The 26,062-nt window shown below is 47.4% G+C and overlaps 1 protein-coding gene across 12 annotated transcripts in view; it reads right to left on the reverse strand.

Annotated features, from left to right (window-relative positions):
- ARPP21 (cAMP regulated phosphoprotein 21) overlaps nt 1-17,563 on the reverse strand; it is a 100,240-nt gene extending 82,677 nt beyond the window's left edge. For 7 of the 12 annotated variants that reach the window (XM_074199330.1, XM_074199327.1, XM_074199326.1 and 4 more), the window contains exons 1-8: nt 17,358-17,562; nt 15,649-15,817; nt 14,939-14,980; nt 14,067-14,156; nt 9,828-9,978; nt 8,728-8,806; nt 7,994-8,053; nt 6,974-7,114 (exon numbers count right to left, since the gene is read on the reverse strand). In XM_074199330.1, coding sequence (XP_074055431.1) covers nt 6,974-7,114; nt 7,994-8,053; nt 8,728-8,806; nt 9,828-9,978; nt 14,067-14,156; nt 14,939-14,980; nt 15,649-15,777 — 692 coding nt within the window. In that variant the 5' untranslated portion in view covers nt 15,778-15,817; nt 17,358-17,562. Of the gene's footprint in view, nt 1-6,973; nt 7,115-7,993; nt 8,054-8,727; nt 8,807-9,827; nt 9,979-14,066; nt 14,157-14,938; nt 14,981-15,648; nt 15,818-17,357 lie in introns of all 12 variants that reach the window. The other 5 variants (XM_074199323.1, XM_074199320.1, XM_074199318.1 and 2 more) reach the window with 2 other exon arrangements.
- Between the last annotated feature and the right edge of the window lie 8,499 nt (nt 17,564-26,062).

Genomic DNA, 26,062 nt, shown 5'->3' on the forward strand with positions numbered 1-26,062 from the left:
ATGCCTCTCCTCAATTTACGTGGGAATTAGAAAATGCAGGATACACACACACACACACACACACACACACACACACACACACACACACACAGTCTTTACAAGTATTAGGAAGATCTCATAAAAGTTCTTGAGCTCAGTTATTACCCTGTTTTGGTTTTGGTTTTGTCTTTTCCTACATGGAAAAGTGGACCTGTCAGACCTTTGTCATTCTGTCTGGGGGGAGAGGTCCTTATTGACTTCCCTCTAGAAAGCTGAAAACTTAGAGGGAGAAGAGATCAGGGGGCTCTGAGCAGTTGCTCCAATGGGCTGCCTGTAGCTTGTCTAAGTTAGATGCACCAGCCTAATCTGGTCCAGCCTAGTCACCTTTAAGTGCCATTTGGTAGTTTATGGGGGTGAGGCCGCTGTCCTTGGTACTCTTCTCCATTCTTTCTTTCCCTACCGTATTTTCCTTGGGACTCAGTATCAGTAAGCAGGAACAAATGAACTACTGAGATCAACTACTGAGGCGAACAGGATTCTGAGTACTCCCTAAAAACAAAGGATAAAGAGCCACTACCACCTCTTTTATTAGCTTGGGACAATTTTTTAAACCAAGTGAAACTTCTGGATGGTTGGGTTATCTTGTGCCCTTGGATGGAGATGTGATCTTAACATGAGTTTCCATTCCCTTTGCCCACCACTGGAGAAAGATCTATCTCTGCCTGATCCCCCCCAGCCTCTCCTCCCCAATGTATTCCCATAACTCCCTGCATGAAGTCTGTTGCCCTCTTAGATCAAGACCCTTATCTAGGAAGACATTGATTCAGACCAATAAATGAGCCATGGCATTGGTCATGATTAATATTTAGATAATAGTGACCCTAGGATCATTGCCAATCCTCAGGAAAATGGATTCTGGCTGTCCCCTCAGCAGCTTGGTTTGAGAAAGAAAGCTATAAGACATACAAGACAATGATTAGAGGCCTTGATGATAAGACTGGTCAATTAGTAAGTTTTGTTATTGTGTTTGTTTGTGATATAGGAAAGCCTGATTGGTAGTCCTTATGTGCTGCATTCTATTCCAGTTTGCCTTCTATTTCTATGTGACTATGCCCTCTCATTCCTACTTGAAGATAAGCTTCATTAGGGCAGAGATTAAATTCTATTTGTCTTGGGATATCCCCCCAGAGATAAGTGTAGAATCTTATTCATGGAAGGGACTTCATAAATATAGCCCAAAGGAAAGGAGAAAGAAAGAGCAGAAGAATAGGACTTAAGAGAAGAGAAAGGACAGAGTGAGAGAAGGAAAGAGAGAAAGAAAGGAAGAAGGGAAGCAGACTGGCAGAAGGGAAGCAAAGTATAAAGACAGGAGGAAACTACCTTTGTTTCTTTTGCTTTTTTTGTAAAGAAATCAGAGTTAAGAGACTGGTCCACACAGCTAGTAAGTTGTCAAGTTTCTGTAGGCTCATTTGAACTTTGGTCCTTCTGACTCCAGGGCCAGTGCTCTATCCACGTTTGCCACTTAGCTGGCTCCATGTGTTTCTTTTACGAAACTGTGATCACATGCTTCCTTTCTATTTCCCGATACATATGTCACTCCAGGGTCCACAGGGTCACAGAGCAAGGCTCACACAGGGGTGGGAGGGCAGACAGATTGCTTTCTGCATTAACCAGGAAAATGATCAATGAACTCTCATTTCCCAGATCACCTGGGAGAGTAGCTAGACCCTTCTCTAGATAGTATTATCCCTGATCTGGGTAGTAGGTGATAAGTATATATTTGCTGAATTGAATTGATAAATTTGATGCAAAATATTCATATATGTCTACTTCCATCCATTTTCTCTCTATAGTTATAGTGATTATATCTGTATATGTGTGTATGAAATATATAAATGTATATATGTATATATATATATATATGTATGTGTGTGAGAGAGACAGAGAGAGAGAGAGAGACAGAGAGAGACAGAGAGAGAGACTCCTCAGCATCTACCCCTGTACTACTGTTCTTGTGCAATCCTTGTTGATGCTCTGCAGCTTCTCTCTTGCAGAGAAGTCCTGCCCAAGTCCTAGAGACCTCCCCTATACTTCTCTGCCCTCCTCAATCCAAACAATCTGGACTGGCCACCTGGGCTCCCTCTGACTGTCCTTCCTCTCCCTTCATGAACAGCCAGCTTCTTGCCTTCCCTCCATGGAGGACTTACATGTTAATTCTTTCACGTAGGTCATTCATTCATGACAGACACTCTTTCATCTGCATAGAGTATAATAACTCTAGCTCAGACTCTGCCCCTGTCTTCATCTTCAAGCCCATCCAACACCTTTGAGTCCCTAGAAATTCTATATAATTGACGTAGTATAAAATAGGAATCTGAGGATTTGAAGACCCTTGAGATCAGGCAGAGTCTCATTCAACACCTTTATTTAGTTGGTGAGAAAGGTAAGCCCTAAGAATAGACTATTTTAAGAAAAGAGGGCTAGGGTTGGATAGTTGGAGCATCCACATGTCTAGTTATGTGCAGGAAGATAAACTGGACCCAGGACCCCTGACATCTAATCTAGCCATCAGCTTTGCCACCCTCATATAACCAGGTTAGGATGACCTACTATCTACTTGAAACAAGATTGGCTCCAGGTTACCTAACTTATTTGTAGGTCACACTTCACTTGATTGCATAGTTAACTTCATCAACCCTAGTTCTTGGGCAATCTAAAATTTCCTCATGAATTGCTAAGAATTCAAATCTTAATTAATTATCTATGCTCAGAGTCCTTATTCTAATTCATGAAATTTTAATTTTATACATTTATGTGGGATATGATGAGTATGCTACAAAATATGAAAGTTATATATATATATATGCATCTATCTACCTATCATTAAAAAAATTGCAGAAATTGTCTTTCCCAATAGTCACTACACATTCAGGCTCTGTCTCTCTTTCTCTGTATGTGCATATGCATACATACATACAATCAAGCATACACTCATATGTTATGAGCCTGTCCCTCTAAGAAACTAATTAATGCCTTAGTATTTAAAAAAAAGGTTAAGGTTACCAAATATGAAATTTATTTACAAGGGAAAAATAACGAAGTAGACATGATTCATTATCTCAGCAAGCTGATAGCCAGAGTAGCTTCAAGCCTTCATTGTAACTACAGATGACCTTTATTCACTGCAGAAAAAAACAATCCTGCACCGTTTGACTAAGTCAGTTTAGCAAAGTATCTTAAAAGAATCAAGCTCATCTTCTTCATGAGATTCAAAATTGCAATATTGTCATTAAAAAGGATCCCACCATCTCATTTCTCCTTATCTTCTTCAGATTCTTTTTAGCCATGATAATAAAACCTTATTCTTTCTCAGTCTCCTGGGGCTCTCCCCAACCTCTTCCCACTCCAGTCTATCTTCCACTCTGCCACCAAATATATTTTCCTAAGGCTCTGATCTGAGTATGTTATCTCCTTATTCCATAAACTCCAGTGGCTCATTATTACTTCTAGAAACAAGTGGAGAATCTTCTGGCTTTCAAAGCCATTCATAAGCTGGAGCCCCTCTAGATTTCCAGGTTTCTTCTTCACGACTCTGACATACTCTGCATGATTGTTTCACTGGCCTCATCTCCCCACCATGACTGCCCACCTTAACTGGAAGACTCTCCCTCCTCACCTCTGCCTCCTGGATGCCCTGGATTCCTTCAAGTCCAAGCTAAAATCTCCCCTTCTCCAAGAAGGCTTTCCTGATACCTTCCTTTCAGCACTTTCCCTGTACTTGTTTGTACAGAGATTTTGCCTGTTGTTTCTGGAAAGTCCTCCAGGGAAACCACTGCCCCTTGCTTTTTCCTTCTATCTCAAGCACTTAGAATTTTGTCTGGTACATAGTAGGCACTTAATAAATGCTTCCTGACTTATTTTCTCAAATTGTTTCTCTTAGTAGACTTTCTCCCTGACTCATAACATTTCTTCATAAAATAAAGGCAGTTTCACTATACTCTTTTCTCTCTAACTCTCCCCAAGTATCCCTCAAACTCCAGGTAGACCTTGTTGGATGTTCGAATGGATGGATGGAACTCTCTTCCTGAGGGACCAGTTGTAAGAGGAAATGTGATGTTCCTTCTTAAGAAGACTGTAGCAACTTCTATACTGTCTGTAGAATGGGCTTTTGAAATGGGTTATGTGAATAATGAGTGAATTTTCATTTTTGGTAATCACATGCTTCTACTGTAATACTCTGAATCATAAATGCCTTGAGGTCCCCAGTTGGTCTTACAGAGCTCAATGTCATTGCAATGAAAAGTCAGTGGTATGTCTCTCAATCCAAGCCTTCTGAAATCCTGCCTCTCTCCTCCCTTTAGTGACTGGCCCCAGTCCTAGCCCCCTCATCCGTGTGCCTTGGCTACTAGATGCCTGTGGCTTTCCTCAAGAAGGAGGATGCATGCAGTACTAAGCCTAAGTACTCATTATCTAATTTTTTATGTTACTTGGCAGATGGCAATATGTCTGAATTACAGGTCCATGATGAAGAGATCATGGGATGAAGCAAGCTCAGCCAACCGTGGGATTTCTCCCCCCCAACCAGAAGAACTCTCCTGAGAATTCCTGCAATGTCCAGCCAATAAACAGGCCCCTAACAGTGACCACCACTCATGCTCTCAGACCCAGAATGGGATCTTCCCCAGGCTGCCAAGACCACCACAGCAGACTCTTAGTACCCAAGTGCAGGTCCTTGACTTTGTCTTGTCTCTTGACAACTCACCACTTGCTTCCTCCAAGGAATAGTCATGATCAGCAGCTGGCCAATCAGTTGGAGTTAGAAGAGTGCCCTCAATCTGGGCAGCAGCCTTACTAATAGCACCTCAGCAACAGGGAGGTCTGTGGCAGATGAACCTACATCTGCTTTAGCTCCTGACCAGGGGCAACTCGTCATCTCAATCTAGGCAGGATCCAATGAAATTTGTCCATGGTTGTGAATGTTTACAACGGCAACAAGAACAAGGAGCTTTTTGGCCTACAGAGTGAGCCAACATCCAGGTTACTAGGAGACTGCCGGTCCCATTGTCCACGGGCGGCAGTGTATAGAGATCACATACCAAGACCCAGATATCATCTTGACAGACTGAGGAAGGAACACAATAAGGGCCACAGAAGGGCAATTAAAGGGCAATTATTGTCAAGAGACTGTGATTCTTCTCAAGTAATCTTCTCAACAGATACCTGCTAGGATAGGAGGGTAAACCACATAGCATGGGCATCATACCAGAAGAGTTCAAGTAAAATATAGATTTGGCTAAGGAACCACATAAAGACAAGCAAACAGAAATGGCATTTTTTGCTCTCAGCCAATAAAAACAAGGCATCCGGCTCAGAGATGTCAAGTGACCTAACCCCCAAGATTGTTTGCCTCCAGCTTCCTGGTTGAGCTGCCTCTGCAGAGGTCCCATCTATTCATTCTCATCTCCATTCACCTAGTATTTAAAGGTCCAGACAGAGAAGGGAGTTTCTTGATCAAGAGGGAAGCCCCTTAATAAGGATACAGCCTTTGTCCAGGAGGTTAGAGAGAAGGGACTGTTTGAGTGTGTGCTGGCTAGGGCAGCAGCACAAGTTGAAATGAGCCCCCATCAGCAAAACCCCCAGCCCTGGTCCCCAGATAAGAGGAAACAAGACAAATGATCCCTTCTAGAGTTTGGGAAAGATGCAGAAGTTGTGCTAGCAGGGTAACAAAATTATAGTTAGGAAGGCAGATGAGGAGAAGGAAGAGACAAAGAAGAGACAGAGAAAGAAAAGGAAGGGCCAAAGGCAGATGCCAGGGAGATAAGAGATGGGAGTTATCCTGGCACTTCAAGGTTGTCCAGAAATTCATATCCTCTTAACACATTTATGTTCTAGCTAGAATTTATAAAAGGAAAATCCTTATTAGGAACATGTAATGGTATGATGAACATGGAAGAGGAGATGTACATTCCAGGAAATTTAGCTTAAAACATGTGCAGGTATTTATGGCCATACATATTCTTTTTTCTACATATAAACAAATATACATGTATATTGATTGCATGTGTGTCAGTGTGTGTGCAGACCCAGAAGCATTATTTCTCTCTCTAAATATATATCTACATATGTATATGTTCACATTCACTATGCAAGATGTGCCAGGAGTCTTAATGCATTTGGAAACTATTAGAGCACTCAAACTTTTTAAGCTTTAAACTGCACTAAGGCTTTTGGGACAGATCCTCTGCTGTACCCTCATGTACACACAGGCAACCTCTCAAACCTAAGCAACTCATCCGAATCAGCAGGTAACACTGAGCTAAATGTCCAGCTTGATCAACATGAATGAAACACAAATCAAACTCTTCTGTTTCTTAAAGAATAAAGACATGAGATTTTTTTCAAGAATAGGAGATTGGTGAGGGCAGGAGAAGAAGAGACCAAAAGAACAAGCCACCTTGGGGCCATGGTGGGGTATGGGGCATGTTGAGGCATGGTGAGTTATAGAGGGGTGTGGGGGAAGTGGTAGATTGTGGTAGGTGTAATGGGGTATAGTGGGGCATATGGGAAATGGTAGATTATGGTAAAGCAAGGTGATTGGTCATGGTGGAGCATGAAACAGCTAGTTGGCTTAGTAGATAGTTCTCTGAGCTTGGAATCAGGAAGGCCTGAACTCAAATCTGGCCTCAGACATTCACTAGCTGCATGACCCTGAGGAAGTCACTTAACTTCTGCTTTCCTTAATCTACTGGAGAAAGAAATAAATGGAAGACCACTCCGGTATTTTCACCAAGAAAACACCATATAGAGTCATGAAGAACTGGACACAACTGGACGACGGAATAACAACGTGGTGGGGTGTGGTGGGTTAGAGTGGGACATGGTGGGCTATGGTGAGGTGGGGTGGTTAATGCTGGAATGTAGTACATTTTGATAGAATGTGATGGGTTTTGGCAGGATATGGGAGTCATGGGGCATATAGTAGGGTGACACTCACATTCTTGTGCTCCCAGTCTTATTAATGATGACAGATTTTCCAGTTTGGTCCACATTGTGATCCATTCCAAAGTAAGCAGCCACTCGGTGCACCAGCATTCTCTGATAGGATGACATCTGAGGAAACTTTTTGTAATGATTCCTACAATAGTAAAATATATAAGGGAAACTGAGTTCAGCATCAGGAGGTTTCTGGAAGACAGGTTATTAAATCCAAAGTGACAACCATTCCTCCGTTGAACCCACTTGAGCCTGTTTTCTAGCTGAGGCAGATTTTCCTGGAGGGTAGACTGCCCCCCCCAGTCCTAGCTCTTCTTTTAAGGTGACCCCGGCATCAGCTTTGGCATCCTGACCACTACCTGACCACTAACTACATTGCATATTTCCTCCTGCTCCTTATTCTGACTATATTTAATACACCCTTGTCTCCTCCTTCAGAATGCTTGCACCCTGCAAGTGTGGACTCTTGTTTCACCCCTTTCTTTGTGCCCCAAGTATCTTGCATGGAGGAGGAACTTAGCAAATGAACTGATGACTAAATGGACATTGCAACAAAGCAACAGTTCCAACTCCCTTTGGACAAACTAGTTTGCACCCACTGGAAAATACTTTGTTTTCCTGCCTGGTGCACCACAAAGAGACAAAGGATGCCAGTGGCCAGAAGGGGCACACTCCCACAAGACAGAGATGGAGTCTCAGGGCAAGCCCTGGCCCAAGAGTAGCCCCACCAAAAGGGGAAGCAAAAGGAAAGGAGGAACTTCTTTCAGACTCTACAGGCTGACCGATGACCCTGTACAGAGTCAGTTTGTTGTCAAGGTCCCAACAGGAGGAAGGTCTATCTTCTATTGTGCCCCACCCAATCTCTTCAGCAACTCTGGACCAGTCACAAATCAGGGCCCAGAGTCTCTGCTATCTCTGAATTCCCCTTCACCATAGTTCCATTCTTCTCTCCCCCAGTCCTGGACCCCCACCCCCTGCCCCCCACCCCCAGTGCCAGAGGCAGGAGAGAAAGTTTACATACTTGTCATCACTGATGAAGTCCATGATTTCTTGTTCTATTTTCAAGAGTATCATCCTGTCCCTGAAAAATCAATTGTAAAAATGGACTTTCGTTGGCTGTACTCTGAGGGGGCTTTTGACCTTGGTCTTCCAAGGATTGTTTCACAGAATCTGAAGAGATGTCCCCTGCTACATCATCTCATCTCCTGACATTCTGCTTTCCTGCTGCCCAAGTGGACTTTCATCATATCAATATCTTTAAGAGATTCTATGCATCCTAACTTATCGTCTAAAAGACTCCATGTGCATGGATGGGCCATATGGTTTAACACAGGATATTTAAAAATATTTCAGAGAAGTCTTATGATGCCATCAGGCCCCAGGCACCCACACATACCTACTGGAGCCAGATGGTATTATGGCAGCAGGACAATCCCCATTCCTCCCTTGGTACCCCTCCCTTTCTCAATGGGTCCAGGTCACTTTCAGGAGCATAGGCCTTGACCTTATGGTGCTTTGCCAGTCCTGGGCTAACAGTAGGCAAGTAGCACCTTCATATAAATAAGAGACAAGGTAACTTATGAACAGAAAGAACAGATGAGGGGCAGGGCAGGCCAGGGAAATCTGTGAGGAGTCTTCAGGGTCTCCTTGACCCTGATCATTTGGAATCCACTGGAAATGTGATTCCAGTTGCAAGGTCAGTGCTGGGAAGTGGCTCTTCCATCAGGGACCACCCTGACTGGGGCTGATTCTTACCTGGGGTTGTTCTTCAGTGTGGTTACCAGGAACTCATGTAAGTCAATACCAGTGGAGTCTGTGTATTCTTGGCTGCAATCTGAAATAGATGGGCCAGGTTCTAGGGGAAGCTTCCACATGGAAAGGGAAATTTGAAAAGCCTAATAGCAGAATCCTACAGTTCATACTGGTATAGCCTTCTTATTTGAGGCCCAACATGGTCCTATTCTAGACTAGGTAGTTCTCCCCAGGCAAGGGTAACCAACCTCCAAAGGAGGGCTGAGATCCTGCCCTGGAGATCACAAGGGAGAGGGAAACTGAGTCCTCAAGAATAAGGTGGCTATAGGCACCAAGCAACCTGGGGGGCTTCAGGATAGGCCCTTCTTTGTTATGTCTTTGGACTGAAATAATGGGAGGTGCTTTAGGCTCTGGGGACAGCCTAGGCTGTCATGGTGATGCTGAGCCAAGACCTCACTCCTAGGCAATCTCCAATAGTTTGGCCTCCTTTTAATTTCTATGCATAGATGCTTTGGCCAGATGTGGGTAAGGGTCTAAATTTTGTCTCTCTACCCTGGCATGGCCAGACACTGTGCCCTATAGCCATAGTAGTCTGTTGAATAGCTTGCCATTGTTCTGTGGAAATTTCAAATGGATTTTGCTCTATGACAGGTCCCTAGAAAGAAAAGGGGCTCTTTTGCCAGGTCATTCAAGTTGGTGGTAACTTTATCTCTCAACACCCTCACTTGGGGCATTCAGAATTCTGTGTAAATCCCAGAATGAATGGTCTGGCTTTTGGCCAATACCTCAGGACCCTCACCTCACTAGGACCTGGAAAGACACAATGCCTATGGGCTCTCTACAATACCCCTTTACTTTCTTTTCTTTACATGTCCAGAACTCCTTCTGGATAGCAGTTCATTCACTGCCCTGTCACCTGGTCTCAACCTGACTGTTCAGTAGATGATGGGACCACCAAAAGGAGTCCAGGCTGCCTTCTAACACTCTTCATTCTCCCAGAACTTCTCCTTTCCCCCACCCTTGGTGGACAGGTCATCACAGAGGTGTCATCTGTACAAGACACCCATGAGTGAGAGTGGCCAGACCCCAGCAGCCCTCTTCACCTTTGGACAACATTCGGGCCTTGGGCTTCTCACAGGTTTTCTCCCGCTCCTTGTGTTTCTCCTTCTCTCTTTCTCTCTCAGAGTCCTCTTTACTAAGCTTCTCATCCTCTTGCAGACTGGGTAGACTGGAAAGTTGTAAATGAACTGATTCCTATGGGGAAAAAGAAAATATGGATTTAGGCCCAGAATCACCATCCCTGCTAAGTGGCCATTTTTCCCAAGACTCATTAAAGCCAGAAGAATGCAAAACCAGGTGCTCAGAATGACTTTTTTCTTACATGAAAAAAGTAAAATAAAATAAATCTGTCATCCAAGTGCCCTGCCCTGTGGGAGGCTGTTGCCCTGCAGTCAGTGGGAGGCTGTTGTCCTGCAGTCAGTGGGAGGTCGGGCCCTTCTCACAGCCTGGCAGCTGCACTGTGCCCAGGCCTAGGCCCAGGCTTCCCCCCTTCCCTCAGCTCCCAAGTCAGCTTATCTCTTCAGCTTATTTTTATCCATGGATGAAAATTACTTGAGTCACAAAGTGTATGTGTAGCCTCACTGACGTCATGTGCAGGTAGCAGTTCCCCAGCTCTGGGCCCCTCTTCTGAAGAGAGAGAGATTGGCAGCAACACTGCTCCCAGCCAGTCAGCTTAGACAAACTGACAGTCAGATACGTTCAGACAAGAAGGTGGGACAGACAGAAAGAGAGCATAGACACACAGACACAGACAGATAGAGACAGAGACAAACTTAAGACTGGTAGGCAAGGAAAAATGGGCAGGTAGACATAGACACATAGTCAGATAGACTTAGATTTAGAAAGACAGATATAGACAAACAAATATAGACCCACAGAAACATGGACAGACAGACATGGACATTCAGACAGCAAAGTCAGCTAGACTCAAACAGTCAGATAGACAGACAGATAGCCCAGATTGTTGAGACAGACACAGGTGAGGACATTGTAGAAGTGTGGCTCCTTGGACCTGGATAAATCATTCATTACATAGAAAGCTCTCACACTGTTCTGAGTGTGTGTGTGGGGGAGAGAGGAGAGTTACTTGTTCTATGTTATTTTAACTCTGGTGTGTGTGTGTGTGGGGGGGTCTGTAGTTTGCTCAGTTTCAATACTTCCTGGAGCTCCAGACTTGTACTTAAGCCTCATTAGCATCTCTTGTTAAGCCTCTTTCTCTACCCTGCTGGACCTGCAGGACCAGAGAAGCCCCAGGTTCTAACTCCTCAGGAAGGGGTAGCTCACAAGTTGGATCTTGGGATGAAATTCCCCTCCCCCCATGACTATTCCACTTTTTAAAAAATTATCATTACCCTTAGTGGACACTTGCTGGTGCTCAGAGCTGCTTGGCCAGGGACATGGGAGTCCCTGAATGGTAGAATCACTATTCCTTTGGGTTTCAAGAAGGATAAATGAAACAGGACATTATTTACCCAGACAGGGTTTGAAAGTATGATGTGTCAGTAACAGCTACTGAGCAAGCAAAGGAAGAGCAAAGTTTGTGGCCACGGGGAAAGGGACAACAGGCTGAACAAAGCCAGCCCATAGACAAAAGGCCCCCATGGAGCACCCCTCCCAGGTTGCTCAATGACTCTTGCATCCATCAGGAGGCTTTGGGGTGGCAGAGTCCAGAAGTCCTGACAATAGTTCTAAAGTTGGGAGGAAACCACCTAGAGGTTCTTGGCTGGGTTAGTGCAAAGAAGCATGAGGACACCTGAGCCTAGTGGTTGCCTTGGATTGAGGCCAGATGACTTCTCTCTGCTTTTGTCCTTGGCCTATGGGAACTCGACTTAGGTGGGCTGCTGATGCCTCCTAATCCTTGGCCAGGGTCAGTCAGAGGCAGCTCATAAGACATTGCTGGGGCAACTCTGGGGGCTTGGGGAGGGTTCCTTTTCCTTGCTGTAAGCTTAGCTAGGAGACAATGGCAACTCTGAAGCCTTTACACAAAGCATTTCATTCTAAAGAATAATCCCTCAGGAACAATGGAGACAGTCAAGGATTGGCTGCTCTTTGCACTGTCTCTTGAAAACACTGAAGACTAAAGGTGCTGTCCACACTCTGGGTGCTTACATCTAGTCACAGGGGTTTGGGGATCCAGTCATGAATGAAATCAGGGACAAGGGTATGGCCCATGAGGGCTGATGTTCTAATGTGCCATTCAGAGCCAACACACTGTTTTCCTACAAACAGACAGACACAGATAAAGGCAGGCTGGTGTCGAAAGAATAGACAAAGGAGCTGGAGGTTTGGTTGGTAAGAAAGGATCTCGGCTGAGTTGAATACTGATTTTTATTGATTTCCTCAATAGTAAAATACATGTATGAAGGGTTACATTGATACAGGGTCATTATATCCAACAAGAATCATAGAAAATTCAAGGTGCAATGATACACTGGGAGGCCAATGGAGTCAGTAGTGAGCTTCCTTTAACTAAAGGCAAACTGGGAGGTCAAATCAAACTGGGCCTGAGTTCAAGTATTCGAGGGGGAGACTTCCCCATACAGGATGACTCCTGTGACCATGGGCATCAGGTGGCCACTGCGAAACCCATTCTTTGCGTCCTCCTAGTAGGATGCGTCTTTGCACTGAGGCCTTACATTTGTAAAAATGACTGGGGAAGGTGATGTGTCTGTCTCTTCTCCTTAGCCCCAGAGAGCAGCTGAGCCCCACTGGGACTAACATTCCACCTAAGCACCTCCTCCCCCTGTCTTAATCAGTCAGAAAGTCCCCAGTTCATCTTATCAAGCCAGTTTGGGGCTAGCTGAAACCAAAATAAGCACCATTCATCACTTTTTCCTCCTTGCCTGTAGTACAACAGAAATAGACTTTGAGGTCCAGAAATGGCAAGGGAAAGGGGGGCAATTGGGGATCATTTTAAGAAAACAAATCCAACCAAAGATTTCTTCTGTGTAGCTTGTCCAACCATAGGGAGCCTCCAGACAGAGCAGATAGACAAGGCGTCCATTTCTCCTCTGTCTGCCTGACCTGGGGGTGGAAGGGCTACCCCAGGCTCTGCCAATTTCAAGGGAGCTTAGAATACAGAAATAAACCTCCCATCATTCATTTTCCATCCTGTATAAGCTGCATTCCTCCTGGTAGATCCCCATTGAAAATAAAATAAAACGTTGAACTGGAACCCCACATGGTTCTTAAAGTCTGAAGAACCCAGAGCTCACATTTGGAAATAGAAAGATGACATCTGGAAGGCAACCTGTCCATCTCCTGACTCTTTGAGGCCCAAATAAGCCAGGGCCTGGGAGAGAGGCCCAGTCCCTGAACCAGAGCTGTCAGTAAGGGAAGGTTATCTCTTTTTGGTCTTATAGAAGAAAATGCTCTAGGATCTCAGAGAGTCCATGAGGAGAGTTTAAGGTATCTTAACTAAAGTCAATAGAAAGAAAGAAACATTTAAAGGGAATGGTTTAATACTTTTGTCTTTCCCCCTGGGCTCCTAAAAATCTTTCTCACTTTCCCTAATTGGTCCCAATTTCTAGTGAAGCAAATGAGCCTTTGGAGAGCAGCCCAGCACCAGGCTGTCTCTTCTTTCATCCCATGCCTCAAAGGCAAATGAAAATGAGCGAATGAGCTTTCCCAAGTCGGCCCCCAAAAGGCTGTTTGTGGCGATGAAAATCTGCTGCACCAACTTTCTGGATATGCAGGACCAACAAGACAGGGCCAGGGTGGGGGGTGCCTGCTCAATGACAGTAAGAAGGATTCCTCTCCAGCACAGTCCCTCCCAAGAGCCTTATTTACAGCTGTGGGGAATCTGTGTCCTCAAAGGCAGACAAAGGAGTCCTCCACAGAACAATGTGTTTCCTCTATGTCTCAAAGGCTGAGAAGAGCCTGGATCCAGGGTCTGAGAGGCAAGTGCATCTTGGGGAACTGGTTGATAATAAAGCCTGGCTGAACTAGAAATCAGTGGGTCCTGGGAGCTTGGAAGAGAACCTGAGAGGCTGCCTTCCCTTGCTAGTTTTTAATCTAAATTCTTTGGAATTCCTTTCCATTGGTTGACTTTTCAGAGGGTCTGGAAAAAAGCAAATGTGATACTCTGTGACACACTGAAGCATGACTTGGAATCCTTCCAAAGCATCTGAATGAAACTAATCCAGATCATGGTCAGACTCACTCTAGCCCTTGCTCCCCCACCCAGGTCTGAGCTTCATCTCCCCATATGACACACATCCATGCGAACCACAGTGGAGGGAGCCCAGCCATGCATGGAGGTCAATGGACCACTGGGGACATACCTGGTCTTGGAGGCCCTCTGGTCCCGGTCGGGAGGATGACTCCTCACAGACAGCTAGGCTCCTGGTCAGCTTGCCCTTCCCTGCTCCTGACTGAAGAAAAGAGAGAGAGAGAAAGAGAGCAAAAACAAAATGCCCAAGGAAGCAGCTGCCGATTCCCATCATTCTCAGGCCCGGGAAGGAGGAATGCTGGCATGAGGATTATTGGTGGGGAAAGTGTTCCAGAAGGCCTGCTTGGAAAGTTGTGTGTGTGTGTGTGTGTGTGTGTGTGTGTGTGTGTGTGTGTGTGTACACTCAGACATGTGGGTATGCTTGTGTTTGTGTAGGTACACACACACACACAAACAGAAGTGAGGAACTGAGGCAGCATTTCGTCTCATTTAAACTGACATTACATTGGGTGAAGGGAGGTATCTGCTAACAATTAACTCTTAGCAAAGCCAAAGTGACTGCTTTTATTTCTCAGCCTTCTACTCCAATCACAACTCTCAAAAATAATCAGTGATCAGCAGATAAAAATCATATAGATCTGGCAAGAAATATCATGGCCCTTGCTGGTGCCTCCCCTCCTGCCCTCCAGTTAAAGCACAGGCTTCTCAGAGGGAAGCAGCTCTGAAAATTCATCTGGCTCAAATTTGGCCTGCAGCCCCACTGCCATGCCAAAGGTGTGTGTCCTAACTCCAAATATCTCCAAGTACAATCCATGTGTCCAGACAGAGTGAATTCCATCCCAAGAATGAGGGACACCCTCTACTGCTCTAATGGACCTCAAACCCAGAGTCAGTGACTTCTTGAATCTTTCCCCGTCCTGTCCCAGGGAACTCATTCCCTCTCACACCTCTCCTCCCTCCCCATGTGTCAGTGGAGAACCTTACCTTGGACTTCCTCCTCTCCTGGTTCTGGGCTGCCAGCCGTCTCTGTGTGGAGAAAGTCCCAGAGGGTGGTCATTTGGGATAATGCAAAAAGAGTAAGGTAGGCATACACTGAGTCCTGGGTCCTGTCCCCAAAACTAGCATGACTGATCTGGCTCTCTGACCTAAGGCAGTTGCAAATCAAGGCCGGGGGGGGGGGGGATGGCTACATCCAGTTGTAGAAATGGGCATGTCAATGATTTTTCATGGGGTCAGAATAATCAAAAAAGAATGAAAAGCAATTCTGGTACTTCCATGCTTGCCCTGGCAGTTTAGGATTACTCTGGCAGGCTTTGTATGTTGTTAAGGCTAGATCAACTACACTTGTAAAAGGGGATTTTGCCTTTGGTGAAGGACACCCCAAACTTTCTTTGAGAAACAGTTGAGTGGTCCAGAAAGAAAACCTGGGAACCAAGAACTGATAACTTTGGGGTCCAAAGTTAGACACTTCCTGAAGCACTTGTCCTTAGGGCAGCATTTGGAAATGAGGAGCCAGAACCCCTTGGAGTATCTGACTAAACCAGGATACACCTCCCAGATGCCAAGTCTGAAAATAAGTGACCAAGAAAAGGGAGGCAAGGGACATATTGAGCCTGTAAAGATACTGGCTAACGCTCAGCAAAGCCCCTCAGCCTTGGGAGAACAATCAACTGGTCCCAGCTCCCTGTTCTTACCTGAAGTTCCAGTTTCTCTTCCTCATCCAGGCTGTCAGACTGAATGATGCCATTCTCTGGGGTTCTGGCTTCCTGTTCGGCCCCGGGGGCCTCAGTTGTCTGTGCAGTGGATTCCCCTTGCTCTGACATTCTCTCTCCAGAGGAAATTACAATAACAAGGTGGGAGGGCCTGCAAGGTCAAGGGGACAGCAAACCAAGCAGTTGGTTTCAGCTTCACCCCTGAGGGCTTCACTACATTTCCCTTCAATCCCTAAGTTAAGTGGTTGTGTCATCCTTCAGGGTCATTTTCCTTCAACAACTCAAATAAACCATGCAATTGAGTTGGTAAATGTGCAACCAGAAAACCCACAATCTGACCCCAGGGAAACTTCCATTTAGCATCCCACACAGTGAATAAGCTGACCAGTCACCTCAAAGAAGGGAAGACAAAGGAGAGAGGAAGGCAGGGGAGGGAGGAGGTTTTGTTTCCTTGACAAACTGATTTTGGATTCGTGTGTGTGTGTGTGTGTGTGTGTGTGTGTGTGTGTGTGTGTGTAAGAATGTCTCACTTATACATACTACACTCAATTAAAAATAGAGATCTGAAGGGTCGGGCTTAAAACCCCTTTCCTGAGTACAAGATTTGCAGTGTGGTTGGGGGTGGTTGGTGGTAGTGAGAGGGAAGTGGATCAATTATATTTCATATAAATAAGAAACCTCAATTTGGCAGGAACCCTTCCAGGGTCGCCATTTCCAGGCTTCTCCTTGACAGCTGGATGATGAAAGTCCTAAACTTGCCCCCCAGGCCCCGTGGGCATCCTGCTGATGCTGAACAGCAGCCCACCCCCAGTTCTGCCATCTAGCATTACTAGCAGGGTACAAGCACAGGCTCTCCTTGCCTTCCCCCCAAGTCCAGACTTCTTATATCGCTCCTCTCCCTACTCTCTCCAAGGCTTTGGACCCAGTCCAGCCATTAATCAAATGTCAAATGAGTCTCATGAATAATTGAACCTCCTTCCCAAACTCATCTAAGTTGGTTTTTATTGAAAGTCCCCCAAGACCAGGAACAAGGGGCAAGGAAAAGAGAGGTGGGCAGCTGCTTCCCAGCCAGCCCAAGCGGTGCCTGTCTCCTTCAAAGGGGAGTCAGGATGGGCAGCTTCGGACAAACAGTGTTCTGCCGCCTCGCCTGGGCACTCTTTAATTAACTTTACAAATTCAGTAACTTTAGAGTCAACTGGCAAAGGAAGCAGGAGCAAAGCGGGCAGACTGGCCGGTTGGGCTCAGGGTTTCCCAGGTCAGAATCTCCGGGGCAAAGATGCACCTGGGGGTTGCTGAGGCTGCTTTGGCTCAGCTAGCAGAGGATTGTGGGCACTTAGCAGCAAGGGGCTCTGGCCATGGGCAAGGCCACGCTGGCGCTTGGCTTCCCAAAGAATCTGCCGCGGAGGTCATCTCGACTTTCACCTGGCATGCCACGTGGGCATGCTCAAAAATAGCCTGCCCCAAGGGGCCCGGATGGGGGCAGGGCCCGAGGCGCTGCTGGTCACCCACCTCCTTCATTCCCAGTGTTTCTTGAACAATGGCTGGAGTTTCCTGCCACCCCCCGCGGGACGAGAGGGCTGGACTCCGGGGCCCTGGGCATGGCTGGCTGGGGGCCTTCTGGCCTCGGCCTCGGCTTCAACGCCGGCCTGCCAGGGCCTCCCAGACCAGAGCCCTGGGAGGGGGGCGGTTACCTTCAGTGGGGGCTCTCTGCCGGAGTCCTGGATGTCTTTGCCGCTGCCTCCGGGGCTCCGGGCCGCTAAGATCCACACCAGTGCCCGATGGCGAGGGGAGTCCCATGGCCCCGTCAGCAGGGGCGGGCGGCCGTCTCCATGCTCCTCCTCAGACGGCCGGGCATCGCCTGGTCAACCTGTGGAAAGAGTACAAGTCAGCAGAGGCTGGGAGGCCTGAGGAGGGCAGGAGGGAGTGCAGGGGCCCCGGAAAGAGGGCAGGGCGGCCGGAGGGAGGGCAGGAGCCCCGGAGGAGGGCAGGGTGGCCCGAGGAGGGCAGGAGCCCCGGAGGGAGGGCAGGGCGGCCCGAGGAGGGCAGGAGCCCCGGAGGAGGGCAGGGCGGCCGGGCAGGGGCCCCGGAGGAGGGCAGGGCGGCCGGGCAGGGGCCCCGGAGGAGGGCAGGGCGGCCGGGCAGGGGCCCCGGAGGAGGGCAGGGCGGCCCGAGGAGGGCAGGAGCCCCGGAGGAGGGCAGGGCGGCCGGGCAGGGGCCCCGGAGGAGGGCAGGGCGGCCGGCCGGCCCCCAGCACTCCCGGCCAGCTCGGGCCAGACCCCGGCTCAGCCGCCGCAGCTCCTGCACCTGGCTCCCCGACGCCTGCCTCTCGTCTACTGAAGCGGCTCCAGCCGCCGCTCAAGTCCCAGCAGCTCCTACGCAGCGAGCTAAAATTAACGCCCGCATAATGCGCCGCTCATTACTCACTCCGGAGGCTTAACCTTTGGGAGTGAAACCCCCCCACTTTGCAGGAGAAACTCTGCGCGGGGACGTGGCTTTCCAGGGGAGCAGAAAGGCGGCCCCGGCCGGAAGGCGCCCGGGAGCGGCTTGGGGCGCAGCTCTTGGGGAAGGGCCGCTCCTCTGCCTTGCGCCCTCCTTCCACCAAGTGGCTGTGATCACGTCTCCTGAAGCACATCCACTGGGGTGGGGGGTGGGGGGGGGAGTGAAGGGGAGAAAAAGGAACAAAGCTCCTCGCGGCAAACGTGGCTGGGGGCTGGGGGGGGAGGGGGCAGAGCTTCGCGAGGCAGCGATGCCCATTCCCCAGGCCCCCTCCCGAGGCTCCCCAGGCGGGTCCTCGCCCCGGCCGAAGCTCTGGGGGGGCAGATATGCCAACTCCAACCGGGCCCGGCGCGTGCCTTGCTTCTCACCCCTCCTACGGAGGCAGCGGCATAGACAGCTTGCTTGCAAACACAGGGCATGGCTGCCAAGAGGCAGTGGCACCGCTCTTTCACCCTGGGCCGCGAGTGAATGGGAGGCTGCCTGGGGGCGTCCCCCGGGCCCTACCTCACAAGGCCTCAGGGGCCCGAGACCAGCTGACTAACAGGTGCCCCTCACTGAGAAGACCCCACTCCACTGGCAACATAGTGGTGTGGCCTGCTACCAGTTTCTAGGGAATGTCGGCCCGAGCCCAGGTAAAGTCATTCTCTGAAGACCGCCAAGGCGGCCCAGGGTTACCTCCTGGATCACAAGGGCAGGGTAGGAGCCAAAGGCTGCCTCCATCTCCAAGCTCGCGAGCGAGGCCTGAGCTTTGGGTAGCCCCTGCCTGCTGACTTGCAAGGAAGGACCTTCCCCAATTAGAGGGTCGCCTCTCATGCGGGGCCACTGGTACCTTGGAGAGCTCCAGGACGCCACTAAGTAGTATGGGCTTTGGGGGCCAAATGGGACAACAGGTTTTATTGTAGCTGCAGGAGTCAGTGCGTTTGTGTGCCTCTGGGTGAGTGTGTGTGTGTGTGTGTGTGTGTGTGTGTGTGTGTGTGTGTGTGTCTGTGTGTGTCTGTGTGTGTGTGTGTGTCTGTGTGTGTGTGTGTGTGTGTGTGTGTGTGTGCGCGTGCGTGCGCGTGGGGCAAGTGTAAGTCACAGCAGGAATGGAGCATGTGCGTGAGCAAGGCTGCAAAGATAGAGGCTGACCGAATTAGCACCTGCCTCTAAATCGGGACCTACGGAAAGAGTTTGCTCTAAGCCTGAATCACAGAAGCAGCAGCTTCCAACGTGCCTGCAACAGGAGCAGATGGACATGAGCTCAGAGGAACATATGGACCACAAATATTTTTGTCACTGATTATAATTGTTCTCTTTGCTAAGAGGCAATGCTAGCCTGCCAACCCCCCTCCCCACCTCCAGCTAGGCGGTGGCACCAGCTCTGCCCCATCCACCCATGCCAACATTGCCTTAGGCCAGGACTTGGAGCTCAAGTTTCTTCTTCGAAACACTTTGCACCCCTTTTCTCAAGAACTGAATTCTAAATCCCTCTGGTCAACATTCAGGGGCTAGCCATGGCAGAGGGGGAGGGAGGGAGGAGAGATTCTCATCTGTGACCATACATCCACATCCACATAGATGTTGTGTAATGTGGCCCCTTGCCCAGGAGTGTACGTCCTTTCAAAATGCAGAACCCCTGGAAGTGAGTCAGCAATGATGATGGAACTAAGCTTGGTCCCTGTTCTTGTCTGGGGGGGGATCAGTGTCCGATATTTGGTGTGGCACTACATACATACAGTTGGCTTGGGCTTCCAAGAGAAAGTGGCTGGGTTGGAAATCAGAATGGGTGGGGCTGGTGAAAGGGACATTATTATATTCCCCCACCCCAACCCTCCACCACTTCAGAGATCTCCTGAAATGGAAGAATTAAAGGAGAAAAGTGTTGGGATCACTGAATTAGCCTCCTTACTTAACTGCTGTCAGAGAAGCTAATATCACCACTTTGATGATCACCAAGGCCCAATTCTCTGATTCCACATGTGGGCCATACTAGACATGAGAAGGTGAGAATAAGCACCAGGAGGTCTGTGTTCTCCTGTGGTTGGGGCACTGAGATGAACCAGTGTCCTCATGTGTTAATGAAAGCTCCCCTTCCCTGTGTGTCCCTTAGGGGTCACAGGGCAAATGACTGACAGAGCCAGGGACATGTAGAATAGGGGAATGCCTTCAACTTGAAACCCCACAGCCACCATGAGTCTTAGGTATGGTAGGAGCATGAAAAGCCTTAGAGAGGAGCCAAGGGAGGAGGAAAGGTTGGTTTTTTCTGTCTTTTTTTCCAGCAAGTCAAATCTCCAAAGAGTTGTTTTGAACCCTAAATGACATGAGTGGGCAGAAATGAAACTCAAAGAGAAATCGACACTTCTTGAGAGAGTCTTTGTCTTCTTTCCTTGGCACGAGGCCTGCTAGGGGCTGGGGGCTGGGAGCTGGGAGGTGTGGCAGGATGTCTAACATCCTGGGGAACCAGGACATAGGGATCTGGAGACATAGGGATTGTGTTTCAAGGGTTTAGGGAGCTAGGGAGGAAATAAAATAGAGAGGATAGAGATGCTGGAGGGAAAAAAGTGAAGAATTGAATTTGGTGGTTTGGGGAGATGGGGATAAGGGGTGTGCAGGATGGAGGACATGACATGATGGGGACTAGAAAACTGCATCCTGGGGGGACTGGAGGGATGCACATCTGAGGAACTGAAGATTGGACTAAATGCTAAGCTGGAGAGCTGGGGGAAAGAATGTTGAGGTCCTGAGAAACTGGATGCTAGGCTTGAAGAGGTGAATCTGGGGGTCTGAGTACCTGGAATCTGAGAATTAGGGGACTGGACCAATGGAGAACTGGGAACTAGGGAGATAGAAAGCTGGATATTTGGGGTCAAGAAGTTGCTAGCCTGGGTGGAGTGGAACCAAGAAGCCAGGATTTAGAGAGGGCTGAGGAACTGTGAGGAAGGGAGTTATAGGTTCTGGAGATCTAGGGACTAGAGGCCTAACCAGGGACAGCCTGAAGGTATTAGACCAAACAAACTTTGTCAGCTGAGAAGGTGCACCAACATAGGCCAGGCTCACTGGCATCTTAGTATCTTTATCCCTGTTACCAGAGGGGAGGATGTAGAATGGGAAGGTTTAAAGTGTGGGTACCTCAAATTATGGATGCCTAAGTGAAGTGACTTGATCTTTTTTCTTGCTGTTTTTGCTTTCTTTTCCTTCCTCCCTCCTTCCACTTCCTCTCCTTTCTCCTCCCTCATCCTCTCTTATTTCCTCTTCTTGCCTCCTTCTTCCTCCTTCTCCTTCTTTCTCCCTTCTCCCTTCTTTTCCTTTACTCCTTCTTCCTTCTCCCTTTCCTCTCTTCCTCCTATTTCTTCTGCTCTTCCTCCTTTTTCTTTCTTCCTGCTTCCTCCTACTTATTCTCTCTCCCCCTCTTCCTCCCTCCTCATTCTCCTCCCTCATCCTCCTCCCCCTCCTTCTCCTCCTTCCTCATTCTCCTCTTGCTGCTCCTGTTCCTCTACTCCTCATTGTGTCCCTAAGTGATATCCCCACAGTCCCCAGTCCAAGTCTGACTCATGTGAACTAGAATGTGGCTTCATAGAGAAGGGAAGGGATGGAAACTTTTGAGAATGGCTCTTGGGACCCAGTTTGCCCTTAGTGTCTTCCTGAAAGATCACCGAGAAGTTGGTTCATTTTGTTTTTAAAGATGGTTTTAACTGCTCAACTCTAGGTCTGTTCTGTTGACCCCTCAGTCAACCCATCAGAGACCTGGGACCCTCCTGGGATAAGCACCAAGGAAGAATTTTGACCTAGATTTAGTGTAAAAATGCAAACATATGGATGCTTTCCTGTCAAGTCTTTCTGTCAGCAGCAGCTGATATCCTGGGGTTTGACCCTTTGCTTGCCTCAGGGTCTGACTCAGGCAATCAATAAACATTTATTAGGCACTTACTGAGAATCATACACAACTTCTGGGGATACAAAGAAAGGGAAAAGACAGTCCTTGCCCTTATGGAGTTCGCCAGGTCCACACAACTATGCCAGATATAGACAGGCTAAATGAGACATTCCCAGCGCAGGGCACTAGCATGAAGGAGGATGGTGGAGCTGGGATTTCTAGGCCTGGGGGACACTCATGGAAACTGCCCAGCCTCAGGAAATGACCAGTAGGTCAGAGACTCTGGATCTGAAAAGGCAGAAAGGAAGGATCGCCAAGGGCTATGGAGTTCACACTCTTCCCTCCAGGAATTTCTTCCCCAGTGTATTTGACAAGGGTGTGCCCGGCCTGGGACAATGCCCAGGAAGGGAGGCCCAGGTAGTGGACTCCTTCCTCTCTGACTGGAAGGCATCTGCATTGCCTGTTTCCTTCCAACGGGAACATAAGGCTGCCTCATGCAAACTCCCCCCCCCCCCCACACTACTCCTGCTTCTTTCCACTGGGGCCAAACAGACAAAGCTAATCCCTCTTTTCCATGACAGCTCTGAGTACTTGAGAGCTTGTTCTCCCAGAATCTCCTTTTCTTCAGGCTAACTAGGCTCCACTCTTCAGTCATTATGGTATATTGCCTTCCTCTGTACACTCTTGAGACAATCAGCATGATGTACCCTAAATGTGGTGGTGAGGGTTGACTACCATACTTTGGGAGGGAATGAGATCATGGCAGAGTGAAACAGCACCAACATTGCCCCTCCCATCCCATTGCCAACCCTAGGCAGGTCTTAATACACTATAGGATTTTAAGAAATTTCTTGAAATCAATACCATCCAATTTGATTCACAAAAGATATTATGACAGATCTTGGGGGCCAAAACCCCACCTGAGCCTTTTTGTGACCTTCTATTGCAGTCACTGAAAATCCCCAATCTTTCTAGATCTGTAACTGTCCTGCCAGCCCTCCCCCCAAGCAACCTCTCTGAAGTCAGTTTTCCAATCTGAGAGTAAGATTAAATGATGTCCTACTAGATTCACCAGATGTTCTCCCCTGTCGGGACCTTTTGAAACCCCATGAGATAACCTAGGAGCTTCTACTGTCTGTCATTTTTGACACATATGAAATCTCTTTCTCCATCCAAGACATTGTTTAGGGAGAGAGGATATGGAACAACACCATGAGGAAACAGCATTTATTCTGAAATTCTTCTGTTAGAGAGTTGTCTAGATCACTGAGAAGTTAAAAGGGATTTGTCTGGGGTTTTGTAGTCAGTATGTGCCAGACATGGAGCTTGAATACAAGTCTTGAAGCTCTGAAATCAAATCTTTATTTGCTATAGCATGTTGCCTCTTCAAGTCCTTTGTGAGGTGGCACAATAGATAGAGTGCTGGAGCTGGAGTCAGGAAGATGAGGGTTCAAATCCAGCCTCAAGTACTCACTAGTTGTGTGACTCAGGGCAAGTCATTTCCCCACTGTCTGTGCCAGTCTTCTCATCTGTAATATGAGAATAATAATAGCACCTGCCTCCCAGAACGGTGATGGGGTCAATTGAGATAATATTTGCGACATGCTTAGCAAAGCACCTGGTATGTTGTCGGCATTATCTAAAGGCTAGCTCGAATAATCGGAACACTAATGATACAATTATCTCAACTGATCTGCACAGCCGCCCTGGGAATTAAGTGCTTTATCTATTCAACTTATCATTATTCATATAGAATACCACTTTTTGTCACATAGAATGAGTATTATTAAATAAATGTGGAAGGCAAAGAACAAGTTCCTGTGACTGGAGACTCTCTTTCAAGTTGAAATCGAAGCACCCAGTGATTTTGCATTTTCAATCCAAATATTCATCTGTTCTGAATTCACCTCATCACCTTAGATGCCAACCTATCCCATCTCTAGCCATCTTTTTTTTTTGACATGGAGAGGCATTCAAGACTCATGTGCACAGAGTTTCCAAAGGGTCACTGAAAAGGAGGCAAAAAAAACCAAGAATCAAGACACTTTTCATCCCCGAGAGGGAGAGCTTGGGGGGAACACCAAAATTATGTTCTTTACTGGGAAGCTCATTCAGATGGAAGAGTCTTGGCAACAATGCATCACCTTCCAGCTCCTTTTCCTTTCCTCAGCTTTCAGGTTGCTATCTTTCATGGTCTCATGGCCCTACCATCATTAATCAGAAATGGTGTGATTGAAGATAGGTGAATACACCTATTTGGTTGCATTTTGTCCCATGGAGAGACATATGTGACTGTTCCCAAAATTATGTGTAACAACAGAGCTAGAGAGGGTCATGGGGCCCATCTAGTCCACCTCCAATCCATTTAGAGGTAGCCAGGTGGCACAGGAGATGGACTGTTGGGCCTGAAGTCAAGATGACTTTGGTCAAATCCAGCTTCATATATTTACTAGATGTGTGACTTTGGGCTAATCACTTAACCTCTGTCTGCCTTAGATTCCTCAAATATAAAATGGAGAAAATAACCATTCCTTGCAGGGTTATTATGAGGATCAAATGAGATCATATTTGTGAAGTCTTATAAAGCCAAAGACTAGGACAGAGTAAATACTTGATAAACCCTCACTCCCTTCCTTTTTCTCTTCTCCTCCCCATTCTTCCCTTCCCACCACAGAGAGGAGAAAACAGTATGAGAGACGGGAAGAGAGAACCCTAAGGTTATCCTGGTGCCTGGCTGGCATTCTAATCACAATAAGACATAGGACATGGAGTCTGCCTGGCCAGAAAAGCAGGGTAGAATAAAACTCTTTTCACTAGCTTTTAGGACTCACAGTGAACATGAAACAGTGACATATCTCACACCTAGGAAATAAGCTATGTCCTTGTAGAAGAGGTCCCTCCTCTGCATGAGATCTCAGTCCATATGGATTTTTTTGGTGCTAGAGTCCTGAGCAAACAAGCAATGGAGATGAGATAGGCTTCCTCAGAAGGAACAAGAATCCAGGTCTTCATGACTCCAAGCCCAGCTCTTGTCTATTATGCCATGCTGGCCTCCATGCATATCTCTAGCATGAATTACATAATTCCAAGATCCATTCCAAAGAGTGAACTCCACCCCAAAAAATAATTCCCTTTTAGCTGTCAGTCTCCAATGCTCACCTCAAGACTCTAGACTCATTAATGTCCAGATGGTGCCTTTCACAGCCACTATGGCACACACTGGCACGTTGTTCCTTTTCTGCCTTGTCATTCTCTAGGCATAGACATTCTCCAGATGACCCTTGTCTTGTGGTCTCAAAGCACAGTAATTGGTAATACCTTGCACTGATGGAATGTGTTGCATGAAAAGATCTCTATTTGTGTTAGATGTTCTTTTCCAAAAATCATTGCTTCCCCTGGGCTTCATTACTCTCCTCAGACTGTATGTTTTTTTTTGTTTGCTGATGGAGAGTCTCTGAGCACCTAAGAGACATGGACATCAAAGTCAGGAGATTGGATCCAAAGGCATACTTCTAGTCAAGATGTGGTATGAACTGTCATTTAAGATACCAAAGAGGGGACACTTACTTTCCCAAAGAGAATGCTGGGAGTCATATAGCAGCTGTCCCAGCAGATGAGCTTGGCCATCAATGGGGCCCATCATCATGGAGCCTAAATTCTAGTTTAATGGCACCAAATGGATTAACTGGGAGGGATCTCATGCACAGCTGCTGTCCTTTGTACCCACATCAGCATTTTTGTCTTTGTGAGCACCACAGAGGATGCAAAAGTCTGGAGTGCCTCCACAGAATTATCTAACCACTAAAGGACTAAAAGGGCTGCTGCTAAGCTCAGAAGCAAAGCACACTGGGATAATCTTACCCTGAATAAACTGGAAATCCAGGCAGGTGGGTAGGGAGGTATTCCAAGGGCAATGACCTCCAAATCCTTACTAAGTAACTCAGAATCACTTGCTGTTTGCTAGCTAACATGTTGGGTTATTTTTCAGTCTAATTGTGTGATTTCATCAGTGCAAAAAAATCTAGGTAGGGAAACTCCCTCTACCAA

This window comes from Macrotis lagotis, chromosome 8, assembly GCF_037893015.1.
Source record: "Macrotis lagotis isolate mMagLag1 chromosome 8, bilby.v1.9.chrom.fasta, whole genome shotgun sequence".
Taxonomy (NCBI): Eukaryota; Metazoa; Chordata; class Mammalia; order Peramelemorphia; family Peramelidae; genus Macrotis; species Macrotis lagotis.